The following is a 27,500-nucleotide window of genomic DNA, read 5'->3' on the forward strand; positions in this document are numbered from 1 at the left end:
CACACACACACACACACACACACGTGTGTGATATCTATTAAGACAGTTTTGTTTAGTAGTATTTTAAATGTGGGGAAGAGTCTTTTCAGTGTCAGCATGTGTTCAAAGATATTAAAGAAGTGCTTTTTCAGTTATACTGTACAGCATATATTTCTTACTAGAGAAGAAAGGCTGAACAAAAGCAAGGTTAATGTTAATGTGGTGTGATCTTGGGTTGCTGGAGTGGGGTGTAAAAGTGCACTCATTTGTAGAATTAAGATTTTCTCTTCCTTGACTTATGCTGTAAACAAGTGTTTTTGTAAGTAAATATGCTTGAAAAATAAAATCATGAAAGCCATGAAAAATAAGTTTCTTACATCTGCAAGTTATTGGCTTGTTTTATTTTTCTGTTAGCAAATGTTTAGTTGGAGTTAAAAAGTCTGCACCTGAATGCAGTTTTGCATTCTGTTCGGAGTGAAATTTACAAAGATTCATTGCTGACATTTTTACATGGAGACTAACTGTGTGCATGCAATTAATCTTGAAAGTTCTGAGCATTATTTGCCGAGGGAAATGCAAAATGTAAAGGTTCAGTGACAGGCAGTTCAGTAAAAACGTTTGAAATTATGGGAAGTGAATAAAAGACGGCAGTCTTGATACTTTAATGCATTTAATAGGGCAGTGTACAAATTAGTTTTATTTAAAGATAGCCAATGTACTTGTTTAGGGCTAAAAGTGAATGTGTTCTGAAAGCATACAGTCTTGTTTTTCACATCTGGGAGTAGAATGGAGATGAGAAAACCGACAATCAGTGTAAGTGGGAACATAGGCTGTAGCATTGGTACCCTTAATTTCAGGTTAGGCAATGCTTGTGGGTGCAGCTGTGGATTTGGGGCAGTTCATATCTGGAGGTAAAATTTCACACTTCTTTTTTTTGGTGTACTAGTTTTGTTTGTTCTAAGTTAATAGGGAAGGGGGGTTCTTCTGAAAATGTATTTGTTTTGGGGGTTTTCATTAAAACAAAAAGCCCTGTAAATGTGACATAGATTCAAACAGAGGTAAGAAACAACTCTATAAAAGAGCTATCTGCCAAACATTAGTGTATGTATGCAACACGAAAATTGGAAATGCATTTTAAAAAAAAACTAAACTGACTTGTATAATAGCTGGGAACAACAGCTTTTTGTTATAATGGCTATGCTGTCCATATTATTTTTGAATATAAATGGCCTTACAAGTATGTAGGAAAAAAGTATTGAATTTTATAAAGAAATGCAAAGTGCAAATATCCATGCTGCAAAAGACACATTTGGAAATAATTGATCATGTGAATTTGTCAAATGATATCAGGGTTGATATTTAGGAAAACATTAGGGACAAAAGGATTGGGGAGTCATTTAATTGCTAGAGGGGCTGAAATAGTAATCGAAGAGGGAATAAAGACGGTAATGGTCAATTTGTGGTAGAAATTTGGCTATTGGCAAGGGAGGATGATTATGCTGGCATGTATTTATATTCCACGAAAAACTGCTGTTATGAAACTTTGTTTTGGGAGAAATAATGTTTTTAACAAGGCATGTGTGAGACTTGAACTTTAGTTGCTGTAGCAAGGATGTATCAGGGGGACATAAAAGGGAAAATATAATAAAAGGGGGTAAATTTGTGAAGAAATTTATGAAATATGTGGTGTGGAAGATGTGAATATTTCAGAGGAACATGTACATACAATTGAAAGCATAAACGTGCATCCAAAAACTGTTTCAGATCATGCACTGATTAAAAATGCATGGTAATGACATAAACATGAGACACAGGTGCTTTCCCACATACTTGCTAAAAAGAGAGGTGTTTAAGGAGTTAGTAGTGGAAATTTGAGAGTTTTTAAGGAAGATAGAAATTATGTTCAAGAGTTATTGCTAGTGAGAGGGATAAAATGAAAATGGTGTTTAAAAACAGGGTAGAAATAAGAGAGATATGGTTAAGAAGTAATAGGAATTACTCGGAGGTGCTGAAAAGAATTTCAGAATAAGGGGAATCTCACAGAACAGGAAGAGACACAAATGCAGAGTGCTAAAGAGAAAATAGGGGAGCATCTGGATATTATGCATGAGTTTAGAAAGATTGCTGTTAAGCAATTATTTTTGATGATTCCAGAGCACTAAAGCCTAGAGAGTCTGTAACGAGAAAAAATGACGAGATCCTATAGAAGTATTCAAGGTATTTTGGAAATTTTCTGAAAATTTGTGTAAAGCAGAAGAACGTGGAAATAAAGATTACAGATTGAAATATTTTCAGAATATTTAGAGGCAGATGAGACTCTGCGTTTAATAGTTAAGATAGAAGATGAGATGAAAATGGTGAAGTATAATCAAATCTTCGTGAAAATATCCAGGAACAGATGTTATTCATTTGGAGGTTATGAGGGAAGAAAGAGAAAGATCTTTTAAGATTTTATTTAATAGTATTTTAAAAGTAGGGGAAGCACCAATAACTTGGAAGAAAGCTGTGGTGGCTGCATTACCTAAAGACAGTACAGACCCATAAGACCTCTAGCCTTGTATATCCATTTCAATTTTCAATGTTTATGCCTATAGGAGCTACAAAATGGCAAATGTGTTGCCAACATTGATAGATGTGGATCATTGTGGTCTTGTGGAGGGGAGGCAAGCATTTAACAACATTGATAAAACAATGATCCAGAAGGAAACACAGTGTAAGAAAATACTGCTGCTGTTAGTGAGTCTTGATACAGGGAAAGCATTAAATTGGGTAAACTGTGGTTTTATGAGTAGGGTAATGGAAGTATTTGCATTCCCTGATGCAGTACGGGTAATTAGGAGTGTACATTAATGATCGGAGGCACAAATTGAAGTGGGAGGGTTCCTCTCTGATAAGTTGTCTGAACAAAGGAACCAGGCAGGGGTACCTTCTTTCACCTTTATTTGCTTTATATATAGAGCCATTGGCAACCAAAATAAGGGACTCAGAAATGCAAGGATATAATTGATATGATAAAAGTTGGCTGTCAGTGTTGCAGAATATTTTTGGGACTGTTTGTTTCATATCTTTTCGGGATATAAAATTAATGAAAATAAAACAAAGGCTATAGTCTTTATGTACCCACACACAAATTGGTTCAGTAATATCCATAATATCCATATTTATGGGGACACAAGGTGAATTTAGGAATATGGATTAAGAAACCTCTGTCGTGGCAGCTAAGGATATGTGGAAAGAGCCTAAACAAAGATGATACAAAAACAGAGAAACTGGAAGCTCTTTTTTGTGAACATGGATAGTAAGATTCAAACGGTGAAAATGTTTTTAGTCTCTACTTACATTCTAGGTATATTTTTGTTTACCAGAGCAAAGGTTTTGGACCATAATAAACAGCTGAATAAATTTATCTGGGAGGGGAAGATGGCAAGAGTTTAAGTGCGCTAAGTTAATCCTTTCAGTACAGCAAAGTGGATTATTTTAGAGCTACTCAATTAAGACTTAAATACATAATGCAAGCAAAAGGTTGTAATGCAAAATGGAAAGTGATGATTATGTTGGTGAAGCAGGGGGGGGGGGGGTAGTTCAAGAAAGAGAGAGTGGGGTTTTGGATGCAGATCCTTCAGGAAAATAACCATACAGAATGTTATATTCATAAAGTAGTAGAAAGATTTCTAAGAAATAAGCCAAAACGAGAATGGAGAGGAGATATTTTGCCAGTAGGGATGAATATAAGTATGGGTACAGAAAATAAATTAATAAAATAACATCTTACAAGCTATGTCCAACTGTATACATCTTAGAGAATCTAGTAGATGGAAAATGTATGCCTGGAACAACCTTCATCCAAAGTGACTCCAAGTTTGGGAGATTTTTGAACTTTTGAAGGCGTAAAGGAAGTCTGATCAACAGATGCTGTTCATCTGCCTCTGTAGAGGATCCCTTGTTCCATAGCAGTCTTCCTTGGTAAGTACGCCAGCACTGCATAAATTGGTTCACCAGAAAGTCTTGAGAGAGAACTCCAAGTCTAATTGGACTTGGGTTGGTGGCTCTAAAAAAATCCTATTGCTCTGGACAGACTGCAGGAGCATTTAATCATGCCCTCCCACATTATCATGATGATATTTTATTGCTTATTTTCTTAACGAGGCATACAGACAGCTGATGGTATACGGTAGAGTGAGATACAATACTATAGAATGAGATGTAGTACTAAAGACAGGTTCAAGGTGCAGGTGGCCATAGTTATAAAACATTGGTTATGTAACTGTTGGGACAGTGCAGCAGTGGTAGGTTGGTCTGACGTATTTTCTAGAAGCTGATTTTGGATTTGCCTCATATTTTTAATATGGGAAAATCAAGGCAACAGACCTCATCCCCATTGTTCTGACTGGAAATAACCATGCCTTGCATCCTTCACAGAAGGGCTTAATTTAGCATTTTGGAGCTCCCCATTCAGATCTCCCTCACTGTTCAGTTTGGAAATAACTGGATTGACATATGCACTCCAAATTGTTTCCCTTTGTTCCCTATTCAGTATTAATGTACTGCAGACTTCTGATGAAGTTTCTGGTCTAAAGAAATGAAAGCGGTTAATCTGTATTGTGACTTTTGTGGAGTTATTAAAAGAGTTATTGACTGTTTACTGGGAATCCTTTATTGGCACTGGAATTGGCAACTGAAGTGGGTTTTGGATTATCAGTTATGTTTTACTTCAGTGTTTCACCTGTGGTTTTTTAATATATATATATATGGGTCTATATGACATGGTCGACAGTTCAAATGATCGACAGTTTATTTGGTCGACAGTTCATTTGATCGACAAGCATTTTAGGTGGGGGGCTTCGCCTAACACCCCCCCCCAATGTGGGGGGCTGTGCCCCCTACACCCCCCCTAACTATATATATCAACTCCAGGGTTGCACAACATTGGGGAAGGGGGCAAATCTGCTTGTCGACCAAATGAGTGTCGATCATATGAACTGTTGACCATGTCATATAGACCCATATATATATATATATATATATATATATATATATATATATATATATATATATATTAGAAATGTGTGTGTGTGTGTGTATATATTTATGTGAGAGGTATTCATGACTATGTATAGACACACGTTTGTATACGTATGTTGAAATGTTTCTTTATATAGAGAGAAGCTTGTATGTCTTATGTACACGTACACACACACACACATATATTTATACTCAAGCTTGTATATGTATGTGTAATATTTTATTTGACTATGTATATCTGTGTACCCATTTAAAAAGGCCACATTAATTTCTGATAATTATAAGGGTAGTAAAGCTATAGCCATCATTTAAAAGGGAAATTGGTCAAAGTATGTACATTGGGGGCAGAAAAGAGGAAGGGGGGGGGAATCACAGAGACACAAAATCCTAAGTATGTATTATAGTTTAGCATTAATACTGTTTGTTGAATAGTTGAGTATAAAATCTGTTTTCACTCCTCTTCTCCCTTTGTGTTTTTTAACTGAGAATAGTTAAATCCTTTCATTTGATTTCAATGTTGGTAAAATTAAGAACATGTGGCAAAAGAACCACTATGATAAAACTTCAGCAAATTACTACGTGAATAAATGTTTGTTGATGTATAGTCATGTTTGAGTGACATACCTATCAAAATAGCTTTAAAGTAGTAAGCAAGACAATATTAAAAATGAGCGAAAACATTCCCAGTACCCCCTGCTAAATAAAATTGAAAAGGACTGAATATAGCTTACATTCCACTACATGTAAATGAATATTTTTAAGAAAGGAAGATAAAGCAAATGAATAAGCATACAATCATGGATAAAATAAATTGATATTTCTTAAGGTTAACCAGATATAAGGTACTACTATACCTAAGGACTGTTTAGAATGTTATGGCCTTCACAGGCTGAACATCAACAAATTAAATTAAAGAACATATTAAAAAGCAGCTAGGACTTGAGATTCACTCTGCTTTGGTATGAATAGCACACTAAATTGTAAGTAACTTTTGGGTGATGTGTGTTCGGTAAGGGAAGGGATTAGAGGAGTAAGGCTTAAGTAGTGTAAAGTATTACTATGAGATTTTCCTTTACCTATATCATCTTTACTCCATGTATGGCATTACCTGTATCAGCTTTACTCCATGTAGGGCATAACACAAACATATCCAGATTTCCCTCAACCACTAGATCCACCAGTGTGTCAACTAGCTCAGGAATCTGCGCATTAGTGCTAAACAATAATTCCCAAGTATTCTCTCTAAAATTTTCCTGTCCATCTGATGTCCACCATGAACAGTGCCAGCCCATTTAATTGCACAGTTTCAAGACTCATCACATACCCGAGTAATATATCCTACCGTCACCCACTCGCCTTGCTGACATGAAGAATGTATGTAGCACAAGACAGTTTTCAAAACAAGATGTAACCTAAGGCAAAGGCAGTAGCTCAGTGGGTAAACCCGCACATCACAATCTTCATCTATTGACTGTCCAGCAGGAAATCTCTTCACTTTAAGCTCGGGTACACTATAGCAAACACCTTCATTCAAATAACTTTCTTTAAAGATGTCCAAGCAAAACTGTTCATACCATCATTGAAAGTAGTGTGTCCACCACTAAAACCACAAATGAAAAAAAATGTTAGGTGAGGCTGGGCATTACAAGACATCTTAACAGTACCTGTAATTGTCCTGTAGTTCAAACTTGTACATTGGTTAGTGTCCACTCGTATATTTTATACTTGCAGATTGCTCAACAACCATCAAAGGTATTCAGGATTACATTTATTGACTATTATGCATTGGCCGTTTGCAAGGGTAGTAGACAGTTTAATTTGTGGTGGGAACTCATACCCCACAGCCCTTGTCCCTCTCTCTCTTTGCCATTATGTTTTCTGTTTGTAGGTAAGTCACCCCAGCTGGGAACTGAGCCCAAAGAGGCAGCAATGCCAGCCACTGCAACACTGGATTGCCCCCTTGCAACCCATTTCAAATTAAATACAGAATGGAATAAAGTTATTCACTTTGAGTTTTCAGAAGCATAATTGGGTGCAAAGATAAGTCATAAGACTTTTGATAAGAAATGCTTTCTAACGTCCCCAGACTGTATGTCCTGTTGTACAATTTGTTTGCAATAGAGGAAGTAGTGAAGTTTTGTTCTACAACTGTTAATCTATTTATTTTGCTCAGCTAAAATAGTGCTATTCACTAGTCAAGATGTATACTGTGAAAGGTAATGTTTTACTAACAAATATTCAGCTTCAAGATAAGTTGTCAAACCATGTAACAAAATGTTGACTGACCACTGTACTTGAATATTTCTGGTAAGGTTCCTGAATGGGGCTTTTTCTTTCAAGAATAATCAGTATAGTTGAGGGCATTTGCATCTTTTCTTTGCTCTGCTGTCAGAGCAGGAAATTGTGGCACTAACTGCAAGTAGTACAATTAAATGCTGTGGTACCCAATGGATCCCATAAGTTAAGCGGGAAAAAAGTTGTACTGGGTTTAATTTACTATGTTCGTTCTGTCGCTCTCTCTCTCTCTCTCTCTTTTTTTTTTTTTTTCCAGATATGCCGAGCATGAATGGAAAATGCTGAGCATAACAGCAGCCCCAGTACAGTGTGGGATGCTTTAGTGCAAGCTGTCCATGCAAGATGTCCATGTAAGATGCTTTGTAACTGGGAGTCAAAGCAACAGTTTCCTTTTGAGAGATAATGTGACAAGGAGGCATGGTTGCTTTTTGTTTCGTGTTAATAACAAGTGTACATCTTTTTCCATGTAGAAAAAAGCTGCTGTTTACATTAGTTTTGACTTATGGGCATATGACCCTCTCAAAACCCAAATGCTTTATGTTCAACAAAGGAACACACTGGCATCTCTGATTAAGTTCCCAGTAGAATGCATTAAAAAATTACTTTTGATGAGCATTTTTTGAGATGGGACCAGTTTTTCCTGTTCAAATAAATTGTGCTAGTGTGACATTTGTACAGTGCTACTTATAGGGAGGCCGCTTGAACAGAATCTGTAAGGATACCTTTTCTAGTGATAGTGCAGATTTCAGAAGAATTTAACTCCCTAGTGGAACTTTGTGACTCAGAACTTGCTGGTTCAGTATGAATGATCCCTTGATGATATCTGTTTTCATGAAATTAGATTGCCCAATGTATGACCTTTTTCTCTTTCCAGCAAATACTGGGTGCTGTACTCTCTCTTGCACTTTATTCCTCTTTTATTTTGGACAGACTATGTCTCTGCTAAGATGCTGTCACCTTTCCTTGACCAGGTGGTATATAGAGATGCTGTTGCCACTCCTTGATTAAGTGGTATATATACCCTGGCATTTTCCGTAGAAATCATCTGAAACTGTTGGTGAAAATAAGATTGGAGAAGGTGAATCTAGATTCTTGTAAAGCTGTCTTTGCAAAGATAGCTATGTTTTTCCATTCTGCAAGAATGTGCATTTCTGCCAGTTCACTGCTTCTCTTCTTCAAGAGGCTTTTGTTTCATTTGGCAAGGGAGTTGTCTGAAGCTTCTGTTAGAAGCTCATGGCTCTAATGCTGTAATTCCATTATAGGCCATCTCTGAAGTCTGCTTAGGCAGGCTAGTGACATCACAGCATTTCATAACCTCTGTTTATGCAGAAAAGTAGAATATTGTGACGATCTGTGTTTTGGTATGAACACTTAAAAAAGGATCAGTTTGTTGCCCAACCAGGACTATTCATGCATCAGGCCTTCTGCATTTGAAGTCATATCCAGCATTCACATCCGAAACAGTGAGATATTCTTGGTCTCCAGTAAGGTATGTAAGGCCTTTCTAAAAGGAAATGTTATACTTCACAGGAAATATTTAAGTTGAGGTATAACATTTAGAACTCCAATCAGGGTGATTGCAGTTGTCTTCAGGAGAAAGCAAGTGTCCGAAATGGAGTAGTTAGTCCACCTCACTGTATCAGCCAATACAGAGCACTTTGCATTTTAACTAACACTTTGCTGATGGTGGTCAGTTTATTAATGCCTCCAGGTTTGGAACAACAGCTGTATAGCTGATGCAGCTTCTGCAAGCATTTTAATGTAAACTCCAAAAGAATACTAATAAACAGGTAGCTGATGTGCAGTTATAAAAAACGGTACAACTGCCAGTGGATAATTTTGTGTGTGTGTGTATAAATAATAGATGTGTATAGCTGTAGATGTGTATATATGATGTATGTGTGTATATATAAAATAACATAAAATACTGACTTGCCTACGAAGAAGGAAAGTATGGCACATAATTGGTAGTGTCCCAGCAACAAAATAAGAGAGGTGTTGAACTAGCTGTGTACGACACTTGTTTTCCCTTTCTGAAGCAGTAAACTTTGCAGCAGCAGTTTTGCTTCCCTTGAAACAAGTTACCCTGACTTTGAAAGAAATATACATGCAGGTTGCTGTTTTTTTAAGTTTGCGTGTTTGTTTTTCAGATTTTTTTTTTTTTTTTTTTTTTTTTATTCAGATGCAGACAATGATTTCCCTTGAAACATGTTTCATATTTTAGATAATTGTAATGTGATGGTGTGTTTTACAACAACGTAAGTTATGGTTTGTCTCCACAGACCTCAAGGAACATGTAAAACATATAGAAAAGTCAATTTCTGGGAAGGAACCTCGATTTGTCCTTCGAACATTGCGAGCTCTTCCCTCAACTAGCCGCAGACTAAATGCCACTGTGTTGTATAAGGCTGTTCAAGGATTCTTCACTGCCAACACAGCAACGCGGGACTTTCTTCTTGGATTCCTTGAAGAGGTAAGCATGAGTTTGTTTTTTTCTGTTACCGCTACCTGAAGCATACATTTACTGACTCAGTATAGTCGCATTTTCATGATTGGTCATTTCCTGTTGGTGATGGAGGACGGCTTGATGCCATTTTCCAGGGGGGTCCCATCCTTGACCTGCCACTCTGGAATAATTACAGTAAAGGAATTTTAGCAAAGGTTTTTGTTATTTTTGACCTGAATTTGTTCTGTGTAACTGCTGCTTTTTTTTCAAAACTGAGACTCTGAGGTGCTGTTTCAGTAAGATTTCCCTTGCTAAACTTATTCCCATGCTTGTGTTTGCCATACATGCATGAGCTTCGTTTCATAGCATCCTATCTGTTCTCAACCTTACCATGCAAGTCTTTCCTACTGCTCAGCAAGAATGGTGCTTGACTGCTTCAGCTTTCTGTAGTCTAGTTGTTTAGATTTTTTTCCCTTTCCTTTTCATCTAGTAGGATTGCCTTATACCTCCGTTACCTTTGGCTTTATTACAGTTCTACTGTTCGCTCTGTACATCACCATTTTAACATGACCATACAGTGCCTTTGGAAATAGTTTCTGAAGTGCTTCTAGATGGAGGCCTGTTATCACTGAGAGAGCGACTGAATTTAATCAAGACTGAGAAGAGAAGGGCAAAAGCTTTAGGTCTGCTTCAGCTTCAACAGGGATGTTTGCTGTTTGATTAATATATATAGTAAAGCACAGATTTTATTGTTTGTTAGCAACTTGTTACTCTGCTTACAGTTTATATTTGTTAGATTACTTACCAGTTGCTTACAATTTTTGGTAAGCATTTCATATTGTGGCATTCTTGCAGTCTATTTGATATCAAAAGTAAGATACAGCTGTTGATTATAGTTTCATAGTTAAGTACTATGCTAGCTGCCCTTGTGGGCCATTTTTAAGCCTAGCCAGAATCAAACCCTGTACTTTTTTGTGAGATTAACACCTTAACTGTTATATCCGCGGTGGTGGTGCTGCGGTAGCGTTGTCGCCTTACAGTAAGACTGTGTCCGATTTGATTCTCAGCTAGAGCAATTTTTGCGTGCAGACATGCGTGAATGGTCATACCTTCGTTGAAGGTTGTGCATCAGGGCTGGTAACTCGGAACTACCGATCATTAGCGGACCGGAGTTCTGTTGTGGCGACCCCTAACCAGGAAAAGCCAAAAGACACAACAACACCTTAACTGTTATACCAACTACAACCCCCACCGGTTCAGTTTCTGGCAGGTAACTGTGAACAACATTTGAAAATACATTTATGACCTATAATTTGTATTTCTTCAAACTCCTGAACTTTTTGATTTTCAGTTTAGTATGCTTACAGCTACTAGTTTGTAGTTCAGAGTAGTGTATTCCCTAGTGAGTGTAGATGTTAAGTTGTCAATCTCGCCTTCATTCTTTGCTAAGCTCGAGAGTCACTTTTACCAGCTCGAGGCAGCCCCATATCCCATGATGCAAGGCGGTAATTACCCAGATCTCGTTTGCCGCTTCGCTAATGAGGTCATCCTTTTTACCAGCTCCTGGTAAGTGATATTTTTCATTGTTATTAGTCAGGTTTTAAGTCCTTTAGTCTTTATTTAATACTTCAGTGGACTTTCACTTAGCTCCATACCCTTTTTTCCCCTTGGTTCTCTTAGTTTAATTTTCGGGTCTTGGGCCTTTCCCACCCTCACAGTTCCTGTCAGGATTTCCCTCAGGTGTGTGTGTGTGTGTGTGTGTGTGTGTGTGTGTGTGTGTGTGTGTGTGTGTGTTGTGTCACTGTATTTAATAACTAATTTGTTAGTTATCAATAATTTTTACTTGTTAGTGTCTTGGTTGGACTGATCGGTGTGTGTTTTAGAACAGAGACATGTCCAAGGATACTAGGGTCTCAGGTTTCAAGAAGTGTGACTCGTGCTATCAGAAGATGTCTCTGACAGACGGTCACACTTCTTGTATTTATTGCCTGGGACCCCTACACCTGCAGGACTCCTGTGCTATATGTCATTCTTTCAGCCAGAGAGTCCTGCAGGAACGTAGAAATAAGTTGATCCTGAGGGGTCTTCTTAAACCAGAGAGCACCCCGGCTAAACTCTGCTCCGGGAAGTCCTCTAAGCCTCCCAAGACCCAGGCTTCGGCGTCCAAGTCTGTGGTCTTGGTTCCGACTCCGCCGGAGTCGACATCGGCTCTGTCCGGAGCCGATCCTTCCTTGATGGAAGCTTCTGTGCCGGCGCTGATACCTTGGCTTCGGCACCTGTATCGGCTCCGTCTGGAGCCGATACCCTACCGTCGAAGCATATCTCTGCTCCGGCTGGAGCCGAGATATCCTTGTCTCCTCTCGGAGCCGACAAGTTGTCAGCTCCGCCTGGAGCCGAACGTACTTCGGCTCCGTCCAAAAAGAGGTCTAGATCTCCTTTGGAATCTATTCACTCGGCTCCAGCCTCTCCCTTGCTTTCGGAGCGGAGCCATCGGAGCCGATCATCGAGGTCTTCCAGGCTTTCAGACCATGACTTAGAGAGAGTGGTAAGTAGGCTATTAAAGTCACAGGCACTAGCCCAGATGCTCCATAGCCCATCTCATCAGACGTCAGCTATCCTACATCCCCCTGAAATTCCTCCTTCGACTCTCCTACAGAGCTCGGAGCCGGAGATTATCGGTACCGTGACTGTTGCTGCTTCGGAGCTGATGCCGCACCTTTCGGCTCCATCGTCCTCGACTCCCATCTCCTCCTTGAGACCTTCCTTGGAGGGATCTGGGCGTCGGGCTTCCCTGGTCGGTTCCGAGGGGGCGAGTGGCATCGGACCCTTGTCCGACCCCGTTCACCCTCTCGGAGCTTCGGCCTTGGTGAGCTCGGCCCCGACATCTGCTTCGGGGCCTTCCCTTTCGGGGGGGCCGGGGATCCCTGTTTCTTCGGAGCGGGATCTCTCGGCCCTTCCTGGGAGGGGAGCCTTCGAGGTGATGAGGAGTGTGCTAGCCCCAGAACTTAGCCAGCAGTCGGTTCCTTTAGCTCCTCCCTCTACCGTGCCTGTAGATGCCTCTTCCCGATGTCCTTCAAGGATGCATCTGCAGTCATAACATATGGGTTGTCCTGCCTCAGGCAGCCCTTCGGTCGGCCGGATTCCAAAGTCTGGGTCTGGCCTCGGCTGATGTCTCACTTTCCCCGACGTCAGAGCGTCTGGGGTATAAAAGCATCAGCCGACGCCATTTTCCTCAGTCTTTCTTGCCGCGTGGTGCCCGAAGCAGAAGCTGTTCGCAAGTGCCGGTCGGTCAGATCCAGTGAATTCAGCTACCGAAGACTTCGAAAAAAGCTAAGTACCCCGTTGGGGACTCTTTCTTGCCTCAGCCGATGTCAGACAAAGTAAATAATTGTTTAACTTGTGGGAAACAAATACCTCATAAGGATTTCCATTCCTACTGCCTTCCTTGCTTGGGCCCAGACCACGACGTATCGACCTGTTTAGCCTGTGCTTCCTTCAACCGACGAACTCTTAGACGTCAGTCGGAGTTTGCAGAGGAATTTTTTGGAGCCGCTTTTGCTTATAAAATGCCGTTGGAGACTCCGACTTCGCACATGGTGAAAAAACGCAAGGAAAAGGACCGACACTCGCGGCCCGCGGTTTTGGCTGAAACCACGGCTTGGCCTACCGCGAGTGTCTCGGTTTCGGCCGAAACAGAGTCCTCGGAGATTCCTTCTTCCGAAACCATACATCCGACCACCGAGGCCCGGGAGGCCCCGGCTGAGTCGGCTACAGAAATTCCTACCGAAACCAGTGTTCAGGAAATGTCCGACACCATACCTTTGGACATTTCTACTCCTGCACGTGGGGCAGCTAGGCCCCCTGCTTCCATGTCCAGTAAGGCTTTTTCAAGGGCTAAAGCTGCCAAATTTTCTAAAGCTTTGCCTACCAAAACTACCTCCCAGAGGCCTTCCTCTAGTTCTCAGATCCTCAGCCTTGCTGAGGACCTTATTTCCTTAATTAGGGGTTCACAACCTCACCCAGACAGGACCTCTCACCCTCCTCCAGACAAAAGACCCAGGACTGACCCCTCTGACCCACATTCTTCAGATGATTCCACGAATGGGTCTGAGTTGTCAGACCACCAGGAAGGGGCTTACTCGCCTTATGAGGATTCAGATGCTGAGGAATCTATCCCTTCCGCCTCCCCTCCTGAAGAGTTTTCCTTTGGTGAGACACTCCATGAGAGAGCATTTTCAATGGCAAGGTCAGGATTTCTCTGATTCTAGAAAAAGATTAAGGACCTTTTTGCATTTGCCTCAACATAGGCCCTTAGCTATACGTCCTGTTCTGAATGTAATTGATGATGTGTACAATGATGTCAGTACAGCCCCTGATACTCTTCCTCCGGCCCCTGCCAAACCTGACAGATACTACAGGGTCCCGGATTCTCATTTCCATCTGTATAAAGCACATTCTGCAGACCCAGAAACTATTTCTCAGGGCCCTAAAGGGGTTGCGGCTGCTACTGCCAAAAATCCTCTACCCTCTGAAAGAGAGTCTAGAGCTTTAGAGAGATGGAGAAAGAAGGTGTATACTTCTGCAACTCTTTCTGTCAGGGCATTAAACTGTCAATTTCATATGGTACAGTACCAAGAGTATTTGTTAGATGAACTGAATAAGAAACCTTCTTCTCCTGAACCCCTAGTCCGTAAATCCCTTCAGGATTTGGTACACAATTCACAACAGGTTAGTAATCACTTCTTAAAATGTGGCTATGATGCACTGGAGGCTTCATTTAGATCAGCTATGACTGGGGCAGTTATTCGTAGGCATGCCTGGCTGAAGGAACAATCTTTGCCAGACCATGTCAAAGCTAAACTCCTGGATGCTCCAATGGAGAAACAAAATTTATTTGGCTCCTCTGCTCAGGAGATCTTAAAAAAGGTTGAAGAAAAGGCAAAATCTGTGCAAACAGTTAAAGATTTCCTGCAAGTACAACCACCGAGATTCAGCAGAAATTGTCCTACTAAGAATTGGTCCTTTCCAGACTCGGACAGAGCCCAGAGAGGCAGGAACAGGCGCCCTAGAGGCAGAGGTCAACCCAAGGGCTCCTACAGAGGCCGTCGGTGGCAGCCTGCCAACCAGAGAAGTAGTGCAACAGCAACAACAACCACCACTACACCAGGACAGGCTCAATGACTTAACTCTGATTCCGCCTACCAGGGATCAACTGGAAGCACCCTTGGGCGGAAAGCTGGCTTTATTCTCAAAAAACTGGCATTATATTACAAAGGATACATGGACACTGCAGATAATAGACCAAGGATACAGGTTCCACTTCCACACCTTGCCAAAAAGAAGCGGAATGCCAAACCTTCCACCAAATCAGAGGGCAGAGGCTTTAAGACAGATCAACAATTTACTTCAGATGAAAGCCATAGAAAAGGTACCATGTTCAGAACAAGGCCAAGGATTTTACTCCAGACTATTCCTTGTACCAAGAAAAGAAAATCAATGGAGGCCTATTCTCGACCTGTCCGCACTGAACACTTATCTCATTGTGCCAAAATTCAAAATGCTGACCCTACAGCAACTTCTTCCCATGTTGGGCAAGGAGTCTTGGCTGGTGACTCCAGATCTCAAGGAGGCATACCTGCACGTCCCTATTCGACCAAGTTGCAGAAGACACCTCAGATTTCTTGCAGGATCAGAGCATTATCAATTCTCAGCATTGCCCTTTGGCTTATCTACTGCACCCAGAGTATTCACGAAATGCCTGGCATCAGTAATTGCACATTGCAGACTGCAGGGAATTCAAATTTACCCATACCTGGACGACTGCCTAATACAAGCGGACAACAAGGGAAATTTGATAAACGACTTGGCCTATGCCATGCACCTGCTACAGACCTTGGGATACACGGTCAACATCAAAAAGTCAAGACTAGTATCATCCCAAAGGATAACCTTTTTGGGTGCATATCTGGACACAACCACCCAAATGGCTTTTCTCACAGAAGAAAAACAAAAACAACTTTCAGATTACTTCATGATGCTGGCAAGACAAACTCGGCTTACTGCAAGGAAAATCCTGCAGGCCTTGGGTTACATGGCATCCTGCATAATTCTGATTCCGCATGCCAGGCTGCATATGAGGAAATTACAATGGTACCTAAGGAGTGTATGGTCTCAACACAGTCACAGTTTAGAAACCATGATACCAATCATTCCATGCCTTCAAAAGGAATTCCTGTGGTGGGCTCAGGCCTGCCAGTCCAACAGAGGGTTGCCTTTCAACAAACCAAAAACAAGGCAGACCATCACCACGGACGCCTCAGACTGAGGATGGGGAGCACACATGGAGGGCAAATGTATCCAGGGCCTATGGCCTCAAGGACAGCTAAGCATGCACATAAACCAAAAGGAAATGCTGGCAGTGAAGCATGCAATCGAGGCATTCAAACCCTTCCTCCAACCAGGACACCTGTTAATAAGGACAGACAACACCACGGTCATGTGGTACTTAAACAAGCAAGGAGGCACACACTCTTACCCACTATGCCGGATGGCTATGAATCTGTGGGAACTATGCCTGAATCTCAATATCCAACTACAGTCCCAATTCGTGCCAGGGAAAGAAAATACACTGGCGGACAGCTTAAGCAGAACTACCATGGATGCACACGAATGGATACTGCACCCGGACGTCTTCCAACTCATAGCAAAGACATGGGGAATGCTGGAGATAGATCTGTTCGCCTCCCCACTCAACCATCAACTGAAGACATTCTGCTCAAGGACATACCACTCACAAGCTTGGAGGGTGGACTCTCTCTCTTTTTCAGCTGGAAAGCCCTAACAGTATATGCCTTCTCACCTCTCCCATTGATGTACAAGGTTCTACTGAAGATCAGGGAGGAACAGCCAAGAGTGATACTAATAGCTCCAGACTGGCCAAGGCAACACTGGTATCCATTATTGAGAAGCATGTCTCAGGCAAAATCATGGCCTCTTCTTCTGACGCAGAACAATTTCAAGACCCTGCATCCCAACTTGAAAACATTGCAGCTAACTGCCTGGAAAATTCCTTAAATCCAAATCCACCTGTTTTATCTCAGAGGGTGAAGGACATTATCTTGGAGGCTCGCAGGCCTTCCACAAGGAAGACATACTCAGCTAAATGGAAGAGATTTCTCATTTGGAGCACATCAAAAGGCTCAGATGTCACAGTGGCAAACATAACACATATCCTAGAATACTTAGCAGAATTGTTCCACAATGGCCTGTCCTATTCTTCCATTAAGATTCATGCTTCAGCAATTTCAGCAGAATACAATGTGGATCCACCTATCTTCTCGCACCCTCTCCTCAGGCAATTTCTGAGAGGGATCAAAAATATTAAACCTCCAAGAAGACCCCCTCTACCTGCTTGGGATCTCAGCTTTGTGCTGGAGAAACTGACACTTCCTCCTTTTGAACCAGCAGCATCAGCAGATCTACAGTTTCTGTCTTGGAAGACTGCATTCCTTCTGGCAATTACTTCAGCAAGAAGAGTATCTGAGTTACAGGCATTAATGGCAGTGCAGCCATTCCTTATTTTCCACCAGGACAGAGTTTTACTAAGAACCAATCCTACTTTTATGCCAAAGGTGGTATCTAGGGTATCCTTGAACCAAGCTATTCACCTGCCTACGTTCTTCCCTAACCCACAGAATAGAGGGGAAAAACTTTTGCACACCCTGGATATACACAGACAACTACACTACTACTTGGACAGAACAAAAACTAGCAGAAAAACTGACCAACTTTTTGTAGCATATGCTACTGGGGTGCAGGGAAGAGCAATTTCCAAACAGACATTTTCAAAATGGATAGGAAATTGCATTCGATTTTCTACTCCTTTCATGGAAAGACAGTTCCTGAAAACATCAGGCCTCATTCCACAAGGGCCACGGCCACCACTACAGCCTTCCTACGAGGAGTGGCTACCAAGGACATTTTAGAAGCTGCTACTTGGAGCTCCGTGCATACATTTGCCAAGCATTACAATCTACCTTTATACTCCAGATCCAGAGCAGGTTTTGCTACTGTAGTCCTGCAGGGGATCTTAACTACACCATCCTTTTCTTAGTACCTCCTCCCCCAGATTGGCTATGGTATTCTACCCATATGTTATGACTGCAGATGCATCCTTGAAGGACACAGTACAGTTTTGTACCTACCATAAATGTAGATGTCCGATAGGTATGCATCTGCAGTCAGGATTACCCTCCCTCCTACCCCTCTGTGGTATTCCTAGGGTACTTACCCCTCTTTTAGCTAGCTGGGGGAATCTATTATGGTGTATTTGTTTGTTTATACATGTATATATTTTGTAAATGTTTGGAACTTTTCAGCATTTATCCAAATTTAGCCTTCCTAGAGGGCACCTGGCATCTGGGGCAAGAAAAACTGAGGAAAATGGCATTGGCTGATGCTTTTATACCCCAGACGCTCTGACGTCAGGGAAAGTGCGACATCAGCCGAGGCCAGACCCAGACTTTGGAATCCGGCCGACCGAAGGGCTGCCTGAGGCAGGACAACCCATATGTTATGACTGCAGATGCATACCTATCGGACATCTACATTTATGGTAGGTACAAAACTGTACTTTCTCTTGCTCACGGACCCAGAGATCCTTCGCCCCATGTCTCCCCATTGGGAAGAACTTCCTCTTCCGAGGTTTCTCTTGATCCTTCAGGTGAACCCCCGCGTAAGAGGACTTGCAAGAGGAAGCATTTAGACTCCCCTGAGTCTACAACCTCGGATACTGATTTAGATGAATCGGAAGGGTCCCCAAGATCCCTCTTTTTCAGACATCCTTGAGTTCCTGAAACAGAGGGGGAACTGGCCCTCCATTAACCCCTCCGAGGATGAGTCGGTATACCTGGAGGCGTTTGGATCTCGACCCTCCACCTCCTGGGTGTCTCTGCCTTTCAACCCTCTCATGGAGGTTATAGCTGGAAAGGCGTGGGCATCTCCTGATTCGGTGGAACCAGTCCCTAGGAGACCTTCAAAATTTATTACGGCCCCCGCAGAAAAGCAGTTTCTTACTAAAGGTGTCCCGGTTGATGCCATGGTGGTGGCGGCCGCCACTAAAAAGGAACTTGCAGATCCTTCCGTACCAGTCCATCCTCCTAACAAAGAGTCCAGGACTATGGACAGGTATGGTAAGCGGATGTTTTCCTCAGCGACCTTTGCTATGCGTTCGCTGAATTATTTGTCACTTCACCAGACTTCAAAGGGACATCCTTAAAGAATTAGGTGAAGTAGTACAGAATCCTTCAGCAGCAGGGGCTCAGGAAAAGATTGCTTCTCAGCTGGGAATCCTTAACTCCATAGCCAACTCCTCCATGCGGCTCATTTCTTATGCAGCCGATGGGGCGAGTAGAGCTGCAGGCACAGGAGTGGCTCTCAGATGTCAGTCCTCGATGCGGCTCTGTAATTTTGCAGACCCCTTTAAGGCATCCTTCACAAACTCTCCCTTTGATGGGTCAACTTTGTTTGGCCCTCAAGTGAAGGACACGTTGACCAGGTGTGAGCAGGACGGCAAGACTCTTTCTGCCGTAGGAGTCCGTTTCTCCACCCCTTCTAGGCCTTATCCCAAAGGTCAGAAACGGGGGAAGATGTGGTTCCGCAAATCTCAGGGAGTCACGCCGGACGCACGTGGTCAGTTTACCCCCAGAGGCAGAGGGGGTAATAACAATAGACGCCGCCCTAGGGGCAGAGGGGGTCCACAAAACCAGGGCAGTAGAGAGCCTCTCTCTGACAAGCCCTTCCAGCATCCCTGAGGTGTTGCCCGACTGTCCACCCTTGGAGGCAGTCGGGGGGAGATTGTCGCTGTACCCAGAAGCCTGGTTTTCCCTCTCTCAAGACAGATGGGTACAGTCGATCATATCCGAGGGTTACAAGATTCCCTTCGAGGAAAGCACCTTCCCTCAGAAAAGTTCCCTTCCAGACGTACCACCCGGTCTAAGGGGTTGCAAAAATAGAGGTTTCAAAGCTTCTAAAAAAAAAAGGGCCATCCAGCCAGTTCCAACAGGCCATTTAGAATCCGGAATCTACTCAAGGTTCTTTTTGGTTCCCAAAAAGACGGGAGACTGGAGACCAATATTAGACCTCAGCAGGCTCAACAAGTCTGTCAAAAAGACGAGATTTCGGATGGTCACACTTCAATCGATTTTGCCCTTTCTCGGCAAAGACAACTGGATGTGCTCCATAGACCTTCAGGATGCATACTATCACATAAAAATCCACAGATGCTCCAGAAGGTTTCTCCGCTTTCGGCTGGGGACCAGTCATTTTCAATTCAGAGCCCTGCCCTTTGGTCTCACTACAGCCCCCAGAATGTTCACCAAATGCATGGCAGTGGTCACGGCTCACCTGAGACATCAAGGATTCCAGGTTTTTCCGTATGTCGAAGACTGGCTCCTCTCAGCCACCACCAGGCATCAACTCATCCGAGCCAGGGACTACACCCTACGTCTCTGCAGTCAGTTGGGAATTTCGGTAAACTTCGAAAAGTCCTCCTTATCGCCCTGCCAATCTATTACTTTTATAGGCGCAAATCTAGACACTACTCTGATGTCAGCAAACCTAACAAGTCAGAGAATCCTAGATATCCAAAACCACGTTCGGATCATCCTTGCCAGCAAAAAGGTACAAGCCAGGTTAGTCCTGAAAGTTGGGCCTCATGGAGGCTGGCATCACACTTCTTCCTCTGGCCCGCTTTTACATGCGCCTCCTACAGTGGATGTTGTTCACACAATGGTCCTTCCAGCAGCTTCCCATGCGTCACAAGATCCTTGTGACACAAACCTGCAAGAACCATCTATCCTGGTGGATTTCCTCTCCCCTAGTCCATCAGGGCAGACCATTTGTTCCCCCGGTAGCCACGGTCACTTCAGATGCCTCCCTGATCGGGTGGGGGGGGCATTATCAGGGCAGGATGGTTCATGGCACGTGGCAACTGTTCGAATACCACCTGCACATAAATGTCCTAGAGATGAGAGCAGTGCTTTTAACGTTGCAAGCCCTCGATGACTTTCTTCCCTTGGGGACTATTGCAGTTCACATGGACAACATGTCCGTGGTGTGGTACATCAACAAGCAGGGCGGAACCAAGTCCTATCCCTTGTGTCGAGAGGCTCTCAGACTTTGGCAATGGGCGATCTCCTCTCATCGGTTTCTGGTAGCAACGCATATCCCTGGGAAAACCAACATAGTAGCGGACAGATTGAGCAGAGCTATACTCATGCCTCACAAGTGGTCTCTCAAGCAATCCATAGTGGAGGAGATTTTTCAGAAGTGGGGCCGCCCATGCTGCGATCTTTTTGCTACTCCTCAAAACAGCAAATGCCCAGACGTCTTCTTTCTCTTTCCACTTCTGGGCCATCCCCCCAGAGACGCTCTTACCCAAGATTGGCCCCAGGGACTCCTTTATGCTTTTCCTCCCTTTCCATTGATACCTCAGGTACTCCAGAAAGCGGCCGTTTTGAGAGCCAAGATGATTCTCATTGCCCCTTACTGGCCTCGTCAAATTTGGTTCCCGTTCCTTCACCGCCATCTCTTGGTGCAGCCTTGGCATCTGGACCCAGCACCAGATCTTCTGACCCACCAGTCGGGTCAACTGCACCGGTCCGTTCCTTCCCTCAGCCTCACAGCTTGGTTACTCCACTTCCTTCCTTAGCCAGGCTTCCTATGATAGCTAACCCTGTCCAGAGACATCATAGTAGCTTCTCTTAAGTCCTCTACCAGGAGGATTTACTCTAGTAAGTGGAAACGCTTCTCCCTTTGGGCGAAAGCTAGAAACATAGATCCCTTTACTGCCCCTGTTCAGTCGGTCCTGGATTTTCTAGCGGAAATTTTTCATTCAGGTTCTTCCTCTTCCACAGTCAAAGTCCAGTTGGCAGCAATCTCGAACTTTCATGTTGGGTTTGTAGACCACAACATTATGTCCCACAACCTTTGTAAAGCCTTTCTTAAAGGAGTGTTCCTTCTAAAGCCCCCTGTTAGGGATCCTCCACCACAGTGGGACCTAAATTTAGTGCTGACATCCTTGATACTTCCCCCTTTCTAACCGGCTGCTTCATGTTCATTAAAGTTTCTTTCTTGGAAGACGCTGTTTCTTGTCGCCATTACCTCGGCTAGAAGAGTGTCGGTACTTCATGCCCTATTTGTTCGTCCCCCTTATTTGGTCTTCCACAAGGACAGGGTATCCTTGAGAACCAATCCATCCTTTTTACCCAAGGTTGTTTCTAAGACAAATTTAAACCAATCCATTGATCTTCCTGTATTTTTTCCAAATTATTCTAACAGGGCTGAACAAAAATTACATTACCTAGATGTTCACCGCCAACTTAGATATTACTTAGAACAAAACAATTTAGGAAATCTGATCAACTCTTCCTTTCTTATGCTGAAAATAAAAAAGGTCTCCCTGTTTCTAAAGTGACCTTATCCAGATGGCTATCTTCCACCATTTCTGACATTTATCAACTTAGGGGCAAACAACTCAGCTCAAAACCTAAAGCACATTCCACAAGAGGCCTAGCCACTTCTACAGCTTTTCAGGCTAGGCTGCCCTTAGATACTATTTGTGCAGCAGCTACTTGGGCCACTCCTCATACCTTTGTTTCTCATTACAAATTGCATTTGGCCTCCAGGGATAGGGCAAGCTTTGGTTCCACAGTTCTCAAGAGTATGTTCCATTGAGCCACCCAAGATAGAGGTGCTAGGGATGCGGTCCCATCCAGCAAGAATGAAGGCGAGATTGACAACTTAACATTTAGAAGTTATGTACCTACCATAACGTTCCATGTTAGTTGTCTTCTCTCGCCTTCTTTCTTGCGTCCCTCCCTCCTGTCCCCCTTGCCTGGACAGACCTTGATCTCCTTTTTCTCTGGAAGATTCTTCTTCCTTGGGCACCAGTTAGTTGGCCTTTATTTCTTGGTTTACCTTTACAGCCCTTGTAGGCTAGTTGTTCCTCTTTCCTTAGTGGAAAGTTTTTTGGTAGGCGGTTTTTCCTCTAGATACCAAACGAGAGCTGGGTAATTACCGCCTTGCATCATGGGATATGGGGCTGCCTCGAGCTGGTAAAAGTGACTCTCGAGCTTAGCAAGTGCCAAGTCGGAGTCGAGGATCGGCTCCGAACCCATCCAGCAAGAAAGAAGGCGAGAGAAGACAACTAACATGGAACGTTACGGTAGGTGCATAACTTCTAAATTTCACAGATCCTATTCATCCATTCTGTCCGATCTGACATATGGGTTCTTGAGGCTCCGCTCGGATCTGCTCTGTTGATTTATTGCTCCAGCCTAAAACCCTTCCAAATTCTTCCCTGCCTGTAATGCCCTACTACTCCCTGATCAGATCTGAGCTAGTCAGAGAGAAGCAGAGCATTACAGGAAGAGAAGAACACCCACGTCATATCGGATGGACTAGGATGAAAGGCTGTATCAGTATGTTGAGTACATAACTTGTATTTCATTCACTCATTCATTCATTCTCCAGTCAATCCACCTGATCCAATTCAGGGTTCTGCAAGAGCTGGAGCCTTTCCCCTGCATTAAGTGTGGGTGTAGGGCAGAGCAACTTAAAGAGCAGTGCTCCAGTCCATTGCAGAACTGAAGCTTGTGCGCACTCGCACAGATGCATGCAGTTCTATTTTGCTTTGCTCATTGAGCCTGAATCATGGCCAGAAAGGTCATTTTACCAGGCCCCCTGATTATCAAATAGTGTTAAATGAAAAAATGCAGTATGACTGTAGATGGACTCCAGATTAGGGTATGATGCTTTTTTTTTTTTTAAATTTTAGGTGGACTATGTGCATTTTTGTGTAATTAGATACACAATCCGGGAGCTTGGCATTCCTGTTTTTGCATTTCTGACTACTACACAAAGGATATTTCTGACGTTTATTTTTAAGGCGCGTACCTTGGGGCTACAGTTGCCATTGGGAGGCATATTCTAGTGTACTTGTGCTGCAGACATGACTTGCAGGATTTCACAACTAGCCCTTTACATGAGAATGAGTTTTAGCTTTGTCTTGAGGTCTTGTTTAAAAAACAAATTGTGATGTCCATCAGGATGTTGGTTATTTTGTGCTGGAAAACTATTTCTTCCTTCTTTTGAACCCGTAGATTCTGCCAAGTTAAAATTCCTTTCTTGGAAGATTTTTATTTTTTTGTCTTGAGTACATCACTTCAACCAGGAGAAGTTGCATGGTTTATTAGACGATCCAACTTACTTAATCAAGTGCTAATTGAAAGCCTGAGGGTCACAGTTGCTGTTAAAGTGGAAATTTAAATGCATATCTGGTAGTTGGTGCAGAGATTAAGGCTGTGAGCTATCACAGCTCAGATAGACCAGGATTTGATATCCTCAACGTCCTGTTGTGTGACCTTGAGCAAGTAATTTAATTAGATTGTTCTTGGGGACAACTGGAAGTTTAAGCTAGGTTCTTCAGTTTTTCCCTGGATAGCAAGCCTAATAAGAACCTGTGAGTGAGTGATTTTTTTTTTAAGCTTTGGGACTGCTATAAGCTTTAACGCTTGCAAAACTGTAGTCCATATGCTTTGGTTTTCATACTGGGAAGCACATTTAAGCAACATTTAAAATACTGTTTGTTCTTTATCTGAAGTTAAAGCTATTATGAAAGCATTTTTATAGTTGCATTGCTGTATAGTGCAGTATTTTCAAGTGGTTTCTTTATTCTGCGTAGATGTTTAAATAATTTCTGAGTGGGCTCTTAGTTTATTGCATTTTTGCTGTCACTCTTCTGAATTTTTACCCATCCAGTCATCTTATTCTTGTGCTTTTAAACTTGGAGACTTTTTGAGCTGCCCACTGCTACTCTGGCCTTAGAAACTCCTCCCTGTCTTCTCTGCTCATCTTACTGGATATTGACAGAGGAACTAGGAAGGCCTTCCCCTTAGACTGTTGGTGTACCTTGAAATTGCCTTCAAGTGTGTGCCTTCAAGTGTATGTGTGTGTTCCTCATTGCTGGTTTGTGTGCCTTTGAATCACTTTGTAATTACTTGTAGCTAGATTAGTTTGATACCTAGTCACTTTTGGCAAGTTAAAATGTGTTTTTAAATTAAGGCTTGAACTGCAATTCTTGTGGCAGTAAAACATAGCCTGGTCCAGCTGAGTTGTGATACACACAGATGGGCTTAAGTGAGATTGTTTTATGAGTCAGAGGGATTTTTAGGGACTTAGTTGTTTGCGTTACTTTTGCTGTGCTTTTACATTAAGAAATTTCATGATAATCCATCTTGTGGCAGGTGTTGACCTGGTCTCTTTGATTTGGGAAGCACTCCAGGAGCTGTAGTTGTTAATTGGCCAGAGGGCACAGGAGTTGGTTTCAAGTTTTTTTTTCTGTCTGCTATGAATTAGGTGTGTTTGTGCAGTGCTGCTAACCACACAGAGGCAGTTAGCAGTGCCCTGTATAGTAGCAAGTGCTTAATTTGTAAAATTTACTTGGCAGTAACCTTCAATTAGATAGTTCTGTTGTACACTCCTACCACGAGGGTACAGGGGGGCTTCTCCCAAAAAAGAAAAAGATGTCCCGATTTTACTATTTTACTGCTCCGTCTACAAACAGAACTGAATTCAACCAGTTTGAGTCCAGTCTATACTATGGGCAACAGGGAAAAAGCAAGTTATTTTTTTTTTATTAAATAAGCAACAGTATAAAAAGCAGCACAATTTTTCTTGAATTGATAATAGCAACAGAATAAAACATCAGAAATGGATCTTTTCTTAAAAGCAGCCGTTGTTGTGAAATACAAAGTGCAACAAATGCAGTAGTAAAATATAGTGCAAAGCAGCAGCAAACAGTACATGTTAGAGAAGTGCAAAGAAAACATGCTTGAGCTCTTTTGTGGGTTTCTCAGCTCAGAAACACCAGGTAAACGTGTACAGGCACTAGATGCATAATACGATTCCTCCAGATGTAAAAGCACAGTAAGTGCATGTCCCGAGTTAAGTGCTACCACAAACAAATTGGATACAGTAGTGTACCTTAAACAGCTCATAAAAGTGTGATTTATTCAATAAAAGTACTCTGGTTTTGCACCAGACATGTATAGATCTAACCACATACTGTTCAACTACTGAAAGTATATATAAAAAAAAAAACCCAGATGAAACATTTCTAAATAACAGCCCCTCAACCATAACTCTCAGCTTGTCTAGATTTTCGCAGAAATGTCCATATTTTTGCCTTTGAGTTTTGAGCTGTTCCTCAGAAAATTTTTTGGCAAGTCATTGAGGATTAAAGTCACTGAATAATGGTATACATTTGATTTCAGACTTCATACCCTTCAGAAAATGCATGCTAATGCAAAACCGAATCGGCTTACTAAGTTTGATAGAGCAATATTTTAAAATGTGTCCCTATTTTTTGAGCCTGTGCCCCCCCCCCAATTATGTTTGGTTTTAAGAATTCTTGCACTAAATGGTTGAGAGGTAGACCCTCAACTGTCACCTTTACACATTCTATGTATTTACAACAAAATTCTAAGCGTGTTTGTAATATACCATTTGTTACTAGGAGGGGGCCTCATATGCTTTTATAGATAGACTTTCAGATTATGCATATGTTGTATGCCAGTTTGCAGATCCAACTGTTAGTGGAACAACTGCATTTTTCTTCTGCCGGTCTAGCCTTCAGCTTGTCTCTTGAGAGTCTTTATTTTGTCTGTTTTCCTTGTATTCCAAAGTAGGCAGTTTCAGAAAGGTGGTGCAGTTTTTAGTGAAGGCTCTTCCACTCATAGTAAGAATAAAATGATAGTCCAAGTAGTTATATTCCCTCACGTCTTCTAGAATAAATAGAGCTATTGATTATAGTGCTGTCCCACAAAGGTGGGGAGTAACTTTCATGTAGTAACTTAAATATTATAATCGTGAATATTGAGTATTCAGAAGAATTGAGGCCCTTGCTGTAACCAATAGCCATTTTGTGATGTTCCTTGTTGTCGGATAGGTTAGTAAACCTAACAATTGTGCTTTTATATGATCTAGCCTTGTGCTTGGGGAGATGAGAGAAATGATGGATATGGTAGGATTGGTCAGTTTTCCTCTAATTCTAGAGCTTGAGCCATGCAGGACTCGGATAGCTTGGCAATTTAACTTCCTAACATAACCAGACTTTTCCCTTTTACTGACAGTCCTATGAACAGAAGGACCCCTCTTCAAATGTCTGTTGGCATGTTAAAGTGTAGGTGCATCTACTGGCTATCCTAGGCTATTAGTTATTTGGTTAATGTTAGTCTTTTTTTTTTTTTTTTTCCTTTTATCCCCTATGTTTTTGGATTTATAATAGCTTCCCACTCCCAGTTATTTCTGACCCCTTAACCCTTTAGTTAAAGATCAGTATTTTTATGGTTTGATACCAGATTTCTCCACCTGCTACTTCTGTTTCTTGTGCTGTTTCCCAGCAACCACAGCTTTCTCTACATTATGTGCCTGCTAATTTCCGAGATTATTTTGTATGTTTTTTATGATCTCTTGTAATGTTTTTGTCTAGGATAGCAGATAGACCACTGGGGAATCAATCTGGAATCTTCCAAAGCTTGGCATTTGGGTTAACTTTTGCTTTAGTACACCTCCACTATGTTCAAACAGATTCTCTGACTCTTGCCATATTTGCCAGTAACTTCATTTGTTCTTTATGCCTTAGTCTTGTCAAGGTTTCATAATTAGGTGCTTGTGTATTCAAAGCTTGCATTTGGCC

General features: G+C 42.2%; 1 protein-coding gene across 1 annotated transcript in view; it reads left to right on the forward strand.

Moving 5' to 3' along the window:
• PSMD3 (proteasome 26S subunit, non-ATPase 3) overlaps nucleotides 1-27,500 on the forward strand; it is an 816,031-nt gene that overhangs the window by 15,212 nt on the left and 773,319 nt on the right. Inside the window, exon 2 of the mRNA XM_044055035.1 lies at nucleotides 9,579-9,769. Coding sequence (XP_043910970.1) covers nucleotides 9,579-9,769 — 191 coding nt within the window. The remainder of the gene's footprint in view (nucleotides 1-9,578; nucleotides 9,770-27,500) is intronic.

Source organism: Protopterus annectens, chromosome 13.part0 (assembly GCF_019279795.1).
Source record: "Protopterus annectens isolate FY-2018-M chromosome 13.part0, PAN1.0, whole genome shotgun sequence".
NCBI classification, from domain to species: Eukaryota; Metazoa; Chordata; order Ceratodontiformes; family Protopteridae; genus Protopterus; species Protopterus annectens.